The sequence below is a fragment of the Pinus tabuliformis genome, chromosome 9 (assembly GCF_031772625.1).
Source record: "Pinus tabuliformis cultivar Carrire ecotype Pingquan chromosome 9, CPIR1, whole genome shotgun sequence".
In the NCBI taxonomy this organism is placed as follows: Eukaryota; Viridiplantae; Streptophyta; class Pinopsida; order Pinales; family Pinaceae; genus Pinus; species Pinus tabuliformis.
Window position 1 is genome coordinate 707,926,690 of NC_142307.1, and position 9,414 is coordinate 707,936,103.

At 36.4% G+C, this 9,414-nt stretch overlaps 1 protein-coding gene across 1 annotated transcript; it reads right to left on the minus strand.

Annotated features, from left to right (window-relative positions):
• Positions 1–1,071: 1,071 nt before the first annotated feature.
• On the minus strand, positions 1,072–2,398 carry LOC149150656 (large ribosomal subunit protein P2-like). The gene is made up of 3 exons (XM_089438071.1): positions 2,204–2,398; positions 1,476–1,708; positions 1,072–1,340 (listed from the first exon to the last, which is right to left on the minus strand). Exons 1-3 carry the CDS (start codon positions 2,289–2,291, stop codon positions 1,314–1,316), a joined length of 348 nt encoding a protein of 115 aa, XP_089294197.1. The 5' UTR covers positions 2,292–2,398; the 3' UTR covers positions 1,072–1,313.
• Positions 2,399–9,414: the final 7,016 nt, after the last annotated feature.

Sequence of the window (9,414 nt, forward strand, 5' to 3'; positions counted from 1 at the left end):
CACATCTACAGGGAACACAATGATACAGCAGACAGGCCTTCTAAAGAGGGTCTGCAACAAGATATGGGCCGTTGGAGAATGGTGGAGGAGAACCAGGAATCCATGTTTCGGATCAGCCTCCTTACTCTTAGTCTGTCTACTTTTTGTGACTCTTCAGGCTACACAAACCCTGTTCCTTGGTTTTGTTTACAGCTGTTATGGTTTATTTAACAAACTGTTTTCAATTTTGCATGACATTTGTATCTATTTTCTGTTTGGGTTGTTTTCCTCGGGGAGGAGACCCGGGAAATAGATGCACTGATTTTACTTTTCTATGGAGACCTTCAGTATATGGAAAATGCATATTTTGCTATGACTGACCTTGAGACAGGAGCTGTTTTCCTCAATATGAGGAGGCTCACGGTTTCAGATCAGGGGTACCACTTTCTCTCAGTTTTGGACAGGAAGGGAAGTCTCTTCTTGTAGAGCTCTATGATTATCAAATCATAGAGCAAACAGAGCTCTATGATTATCAAATCATACAGCAAACAGAATGCTTCGGCATATACTATGTAACTTTTTATTCTGATTATAAAAAGTTAGATATCACGATGCAACTATTAAGGTCCATTGGAATAGACGTGCCATAAAAGGGAGGAGTTATAACGAATAGTTATATCTATAAAACACATTAAAAGTTGAGCTACATAAATAAATAATTGAGAGAATCAGGAAGCTCTTCGGACTTTGAACAAGGGATGTGATGAAGAAATCCAGAGTCCGTCAAAGCTGCTTCTGATTCAAATGTTGATAATGAAATACAGATCAAGAATGGGTGCATGTGAGTATATGAAGAAGTATTAAAACCAGTTTAAAATCAGGGACATTGATTCAATAAAACCACAAATATAAGCCTATAAAGAAAACAAATGTTAATGACCTAATTGTGATGAGAAAAACAGAATTCCATTATTATGGGGCTATTAAAATTTCGCCCTTAAGGTTTCTCTAAAAATAACATTACACAATCAGAACTACAAAATGTGATCAAACAAATTAAATTCACAGCAAGATTCATTTCCACGCCATTCATTTCAAACTAAACCAATCCTCATTGAAGAACGAATTTCATATACTCAAAAATGTGATTGAATATCATTCAATTAAAACTGTCTTCCTTTTCATTGCCGATGTGCGCCATGAATATATCTCAGTTACGGGGGCATAATGCTTACAAATTTTGTATTACCTACCAAAGGAAATAAATTAACCAAACTAAAATTCATCCTACAACAAAATATTGGTACCATCTTGAGTGATACCGCTCCACCACCTTAATCAAACAAACTGAAACCCATATCCTGCAAACCGAGAACAAAAATAAATATTTAAAACCAAAACCGCTTAAACCTCAGTGAAAGATGCAGAAACATCAACCCGGAAATCCAAGGAAATAACATTAGTAAAATGTTGTAAAAACTTATGTGCGCCATTACCTCATCAGATTCCTCCTTTTCTTCGACTTTTTCTTCTTTCTTGGCCTCTGGCTCGGCTGCTGCTGCGGCAGGAGCTCCGCCACCGCCGCCGCCAGAAACCGCTACGGCCACTCCTCCACCTGAGGGTACCGCAGCAAATTTCTCCCTCCCGGATGCGATCACTTCTGTTATGTCTTTGCCTTCGAGCTGACTTAACAGGAAATCTAGTTTATCGTCATCGGCATCGGCTCCAACTGCCAAACACTTAAAACCCTAAGGTCAGCAGTCTGAATGGGAAAAAGCCCAAAATACTACGATCAGCACCTTACATGCCGAAACCTCTAAAGTCCAACAGATCAGCAGACTAAACGTGGAAAACCTCAGAAGCATAACATCAACGCCATAAATGAGGAAAACCTTCTAACCCTAAAGTCAGCAGTCTAAACGCAGAAACCCTTAGAATCCTGCGATCCTTAATCTAAAGGCGGAAGGCCTTAAAACGCTAAAACTGGCACTCTGGACGGAGGAAATTGTTCAGACTTTAGGATTCACAGTCTAGACGCAGAAACCATTGAGACCCTGAGATCGAAGTATGGATGCAGAAACCCTTTACGAACACCTTTTGTCTGCAGTCTAAATGTAGTAAGCCTAACCGCATTACAATCACAGAAGCCCCACAGATCCTTAAGAGGAATTAAAACAGAACATGTAACAATTAGACGACCAGGAAAAAAGAGAGAAATTGGCACCTGAGCCGAGAATAGATTTGATGTCCTCTGCACTGGGACTGGTGTTGCCACCCAGTACAGCAAGCAAGTAGGCCGCCACAACCTTCATCCTCGCCTTCTTGCTTCCGCTACTCTCTTCTCTTCACTCCACAAGTGCACGCACAATCAATGAGAAGTTCAGGTCCCCCTTTGTTCCTCTATAACATGCGGAAAATGGGCTTAATTATGAAACCCTAGTCATATAGCAAAACCCTAAAACGAACTGCGCTCCGCCTATGGTTTAGGTAACTAGAGTTAGTTAACCACTTTCATGCAATGATTTCTTTTACAAATGAAAGTTAACATCAACCTCGAACGCACTCCGCTGCGTCTAGGGTTTCGGTAAATAGGGGATTGCTCCCTTCCCTTCCGTAGTCGAGACTTAAAAAAAGCTCCTATACCTCATTTCAGTAACTCCATGTCAGTAAATTAAGAACGTCGTAAATGTGTAAAGGAAAAATTGGGAATTTTGACATATTGTTACTCCTCGTGACCAAACTAATTTTAAGTGTGAAATGTTATATCGTGGTAAAAAAGTTTCCTGCATCATAACAAAAGGAAATTTTCTAAAAAAATCTCTAGTGATATATCTCATCCTCTCAAACTTTCTATATTTAGGACATAATGCATTGCAGCAAAGTTGTTGGTCCATAGGATATATTAAGGACAGCATATTTTTAGAAGGCGCAAAAAAAGACAATGGTGTGTAGCCCACTTAAAGTAAGGGGCATAAAAAGACAATGGTGTGTAGCCCACTTAAAATAAGGGGCATAAAAAGACAATGGTGTGTAGCCCACTTAAAATGTTTTTGGCCATGACATATCACATCAATTTAAAATCTTCTTTGTTACCACATATTATAGAGTGTAAAATTTTATTCTCTCACAATATTTCACATATCCTTAAACTTTTTATCTTTGTGACATAATGCATTGCACCATATCGCATTACTTGAAAAATATGTTTTCATCTTGCTTGTTTTCACTATATCAAACATAAATTTGTTGGTTGTAACATACCACATTAGTCCAAAATTTCATTTGTGGCAACATATCACATCACGTTAAAGTTTCCTTATATGTGACACATCATACTTTCTCAAAATTTTCATCATCACTATAGCACATATTGCACGTAAAACACCTTTACCTGCAACATATCGCATCGTGTCAAAGATTCTTTCCATGTGACACATTGAACTTTCTCAAATTTCCCTTCATTGCAACATAGTGCATATCACGCCTAAAATGCCTTAACTTATTACATATTGCATCACTCCAACTTTCCTTTGTCACAATATGTTATAGTATAGAAACATACATTTTTGTGTGGCACATCGAACTTTTCAAAACTTTTCTTGCAACATAATGCATTGCTCCAATTTTTCCTTCATCACAACAAATTGCATCATGTCAAAGTTTCTTTCCATGCGACACATTGCACTTACTTAAACTTTCTTTCATCACGACATAGTGTTTATTGCACCTAAAATGCCTTTGGTGGCGACATGTCACATTGCTTCAAATTATCCTATATCATGACATATTGTTTTGAGGAAAAGTTTGTTTCTATTGAGAAATCATGTTAACTACATTTTAAGGTAGATTTATCTTCTTTGATAATTGCTTGTAAATGTTGTTGCCTTCTTCTTAATGTTTATTATGTTTTCTTAATCAAACAATTACCAAACGTACAAAACATGAAGATCACAAGAAACAAAGAACACTAGATATAGGCTCCAAGCTAGGGAAAAAGCCCCACAAGGGGGGAAACCCATAAAATTCGCTTCTTATAGAATCAGATCAAAGTGAGATATCCAAGACCTATGACCATGACAAGAACTCCAATCCCCAAGATGCCAAATCAAGCCCTCCTTTCACATAGCAAAATCATCAACAAATCAAAGAACAACAACATGTACAATAATGGGAATAGATTTTTAAACAAGAGATGTCATGGAAAAAACTTCTTCAAATCTGAGCTTAAGAAAACCCTTCTTTATGCTTATCAATTTCAGACTTTGACCTTCGTCTTTGCTCTCCTTTTTTATTATATTTCAGAACAAATCATGTGAAATTGTTTGCCCTCAAATGAGCTCAATTCACCCTCTATTTATATTGTCTAGAGGGGTTCGAATAAACATGTCTTCTGGGCAAGACCAACTTAACAGGCAAGGCCAACTTGGCATCTTAAGGCAACTTTGACTCAACATATTTGAAAAATCTTTTTCCATGCTATAAATAAGCCTTTGAATTTGACCAATACAAATAATAATGAGCATGAAGAACATGCTTAAAATAATAATTTGAGCATGAAACCCATGCTTGAAAAAATAAAATTATCTTTTCTTCTTTTTAATAAAATATATAATGACATAAATACAATGATAATTATGAAGACTGAACCTAGTTACATTTTCCAACACTCCCTCTTAACTAGGGAGGTATTGGTAATTCCACAACAAGGTACAAGGATACTCAAATTGAAATATTCTCATAAGAAGAGTTGAACGATAAGCCATCTTCAAGCATCAACATCATAACCAACATTGTCAATCTCAAAAATAGCAAGGCCTTGACTAACAAGCTCTAACTCTCCACCAAATTAGAGCACAATGTTTGGAGGCATACATATGCACACCATCACCATAATCTCTCAAGGCACATACCCCATCTGGATGTTCACCAGGTATGTCCTTCCAGGACTATGCTTAACTTGGATTCCCAATCCTCAAAGAATATCGGTCCTCTTCAACCACTCTTATCTTGGATACCCTGTCTAATCCTCAAAGAGTGTCGGCCAACAGGACTACTTATATCTTAGATTCTTAATCCTCAAGAAGTATCAGTCCCAGATGCTTATCCAATCCTCCATTCTCCCTACTAGATCCCTCACTACACTTATAGTTGTTAGTCCTAACCTAGTGCATGACACGTGGAGAATACGGTGTCTTTCATCACTCCCTCTCAACCAGGGAGACATAACCACAATCTCTATTTGGTCTCGTACTTCATCAATACATCAATTACTTGTTCTTCTACGGAGATATAAGTGTAGTTGCAGGGTTCATTACATTGCATCATACATGAGCTTCAACCTTCCTAGATGTCAAACATTTTATGGAGCCAAATTTGTTCACACTCCATATTCATGACAAGGTTTATCGACTCCTAACAGTGTCACAACATTTCAGACTTCGACCTTTCTTTGATAATCATCAAGTAATTTTTCATCAAATGGTTCATCTATCATCTTCAAGGAGCCAAACTTCCTCACAACTACTAGCACATGCCTTCTATACTTCATGTCAAAGTTTAGCCTCATATTATTCAATAAGTCATATCAGTATTCCAAATATCAATTCTTTCTTCGGGCTTTTTCAAGGCAACATTAGTTCTATCCACTCAATCCATGTGCTCTTAAATTGAATCAAGCAACTGTCAGTACAATATCATCAAACAAGTTAACTTGACTGCTACCTTTCCAACCTCTCTTCATACTTTTCCAAGGAGCCAAAACATATCCCAAACAAGACATTATTAGAGTTGTCAAATCAATGACAAAACCTACTACTTGCTCCCTCTGAGATCCTTTGGGCCATTTTGTTCTACTAGCTCCCTCTGAAATTGTCATTACTCTTCTTTCTTATGTTATTCAAGATTTCATATTAGATGTTGATCAACATCAACATGTGTTTGACCCATCTATCATGCTCCTCAACCATATGGAAGAGTCCTAACTTTTTAGTCAAGACATTTCATGATTATGCTAAGTATATCTCTGTATCCAACTCTTCCTTCAATACTTTATGATATGGATCTTTCTTAATAAAGAACCTAATAGACATACTTATTTTCTTATTGTCCAGTGGTTGAGGTAGGTGAATTTCCATCTATTGATCCAACTCAGGCAATTACATCATAAAAAATCACATCATTGTCATATACATAAAGCATTGTCATAAAGTTTATCATCCTATTGTTGTCCAATAGTAGGTCGTCCACTCATTTTTTTCGTATAATTTTCTGTCTTTAACTGAGATCATTGTTATGTTTGTTATTACACTATTATGCAATAGGGTTATTGTCATAGTCTTCAAGTCACTGTCACATAGATTACATCCATGTCACCATGGTCACTTTCTCACTATTATATGGATCATTGTTTTACTACCAACCAAGATTATTGTAACAATGTCACTGATATGTCAAGGTTACATCCATATAAGGTCATTGTCATAATTTTCCATTGTCTTGTCAACCAAGATCACTATTATGTAGATCATAGTCATGCCTCACTGTTGTATAGATCATTGCCACTCTTCCAAGTCAAACATAGAGAGCAGGTTACTATCACATGCCTCCAAATTGTTGTCATGTAGATAATTGTTCTTATCTCAAGTTGCAAGCCACAGAGTTATAGTTCTAAATCATAGAGATATATCGAGCCATAAAAAGATAATTGCAAACCACCTAACGAGCCAATACTACAAGAATACTTGTGTGATATGTAGAATGCAAGTCATTATACTGTGTTAGCTATAATATGTAAGCCACTTGTCCTTCCAAGCTAGGATCTTTTTTCTGACATAAATTCCTTCTCCTACATATATGACTGCTTCATATATTTTTATCATAGATTTTGTTCCTTATCCCAATCTTTAAAACCACACAAGAATTGTCAGAGGATCATGACCATACATCAATATTACTGAGCCTTAGAGTAAAAATGTAAGTCATTGTAAGGTAAGACGAGTTATACAAAGCAATCCAATGTGAATATTGTGTGAGGCAGTCGTGCAATGTGAGTTAAGATATGAGTCATTGTAATATACATGATAATTCATGTTGCTTTGACAAACCTTCATCAGTAGGTCGTCTTCATGGTATGTCCTTCTTTTATGTAGAGGTCTATTGAAAGTTTGAAAGGAGGTTGCCTCAAACTATACATTTTGTCCATCAATGCCTTGTCACATATGTCTTGAGTACTTCAAATACATAGTGCCATAGTCATAGAGGATGCTCGGATATAAGGTGCTTCAAGTTTGACATAAGAAGTTATGTTACAGTATTCAGTGCCATATGAAATTTGACTTAATTGTAGGAAATAACAAGTACAAACTATGGTTTTCTTATCTTCTGAATGAACCTTAGAGAATCACAATAAATCTCAAATGTTATGTAATGCCTCAAAGTTGAAAGTACTTTGCATGCCTCATTTAACTCGTAGTGTTATAGAGGGCCTTAGATGCTATGATAATAGATTGAGATTTCGATGCTTACCCTTTTAACTTACATATCTTCTAACTATACATGTTTTTGTTGGGTCACAAAAACTCACAGGTCTTGACGCAATAGTTTTCATTTAGAAGATACTGATGATGTCAAGATAGTTCAATGTCACTTTACATAGTGTAATTCCATTAAGAACTATAACATAGAGATATAATGATGCCATTGTTGGAGAGCGTTGACAAAGAGATAATCAATTCATTGTGATGATGTACTTCAAACCATGTAATTGTCGTGTCTCACAGATGCATGCCATTGAATGATTCGATGTCACCACAAAGTAGATAACAACGATCCACTCAGAGATGATGCCACTATAGAACAAAGTATAGTGATACCAAAATATCGCAAAGCCATGATGCCACTGAGTATGAGTGAGCCATTGAAAAAATTGATCCATAGAAAACAAGTGTGATCCACTGTTATACATGTGATGGGATTCCACTGTGTAAGCAATGTCAGTCTACTATGTAATCTATTAAGAGAAAGCAATTGCGAGTCCACTATGAGTTGGATTGAGTCACCGCAGAATATTTAATATGAGTCGGAGATAAGTGTGAGTCACAGATGTTAGCCATAGTTGCAAAGTGAACTCAAAGAACTTATGCGAGTCACAAATATACGAAACTCAAAAAAAAACAAAACAAAACAAAAAAAGAGTCATAGCAAATGCAAGACAAAGAAAAATATGAAGCGATAGAGTCAAGCCATATAAGAAAGCCACCAAAAATATGATGTGAGTCTCATTAATGAGCATACAAACCTTAAAGTAATGCCTGCAGGCCTCAGAAAAATATTCGAACCAGAAAATAATTTCGAACCTTTTGGATGTTTCAAATGATAATGATCTTCTTTGAATGGAGTGGTGTCAACTACAACAAAGATGGTTTCTTTTCAAGGATGCCAATAAAAATGTGATCTTCAAATTGCCATCCTCAACTCTGATATCATGTTGAGAAATAATTTGATCTGCATTTTAGGGTAGATTTCTCTTCTTTGATAATTGCTTGTGAATGTTGTTGGCTTCTTATTAATGTTTATTATATTTTCTTCATCAAACAATTACCAAATGTTCAAAACATGAAGATCACAAGAAACAAAGAACATCAGATATAGGCTCCAAGTTAGGGTAAAAACTCCACAAGGGGGGAAACCCAAAAAATTCTCTTCTTATAGAATCAAATCAAAGTGAGATATGCAAGACCTATGACCATGACAAAACTCCAATCCTCAATATTCCAAGTCAAGCCCTTGCAAAATCATTAAGAACTCAAAGACCAACAATATTGTTGGGTCCCTATAATACTAGTGATTACCCCATTACTATTATAGTTATACCCCTTATTTATATTGTTGTGCCCCTATTACCCCTTTTTTGTTATTTTTGTGCCCCATAGAATCCCTCTATTGTTATTTTTGTGGCTTTATATTATTATTGTTAGGTCGGCTGGATTATATTGTGACTCCTTAGACTCCTATATATAGAAAGGAGGTTTTGTCATTTGTATCATTGAAGAATTGTTCATTTATGTAATGTAAAGGAGGTTGCCCCCTCGAAGAGGCTGAATTCTAAGGTGTGGATCTCTCTTTTCTATCTTTTTGTGAGCTGGTTTCATAACATTTGGTATTAGAGCTTTGGATTCTAGGGTTTCGCTGCTCCAAACAGGTCATCGTGGCATTTTCGCTATAACTTTTTTTCTGTGACGTTTCAGAAGTTGCAAAAAAAACCCATTTGAGAAGAAATCACACTGAACCTTGGGTCCGAATTTCAGAGCTTTTCGCGCGATATTTGTGGAGATATGATCTGAGGAAGTTGGTCTTTTTGCAGACTCCTGAATTACATTCAAAACAGGTGACCTGGGGAAAATCGTCATAACTTTCTCTCTGGGGATCGGATTGAAA

What these genes read in the sequence shown, in the direction of transcription:
- LOC149150656 (XM_089438071.1), bottom strand. Translation starts at nt 2,291, where the DNA reads ATGAAGGTTGTGGCGGCCTACTTGCTTGCTGTACTGGGTGGCAACACC. An exon ending in CAAATCTATTCTCGGCTCAG is followed by an intron (nt 1,709 to 2,203) that starts GTGCCAATTTCT and finishes AGTGTTTGGCAG; the next exon opens with TTGGAGCCGATGCCGATGAC. An exon ending in AAAAGGAGGAATCTGATGAG is followed by an intron (nt 1,341 to 1,475) that starts GTAATGGCGCAC and finishes CTCGGTTTGCAG; the next exon opens with GATATGGGTTTCAGTTTGTT.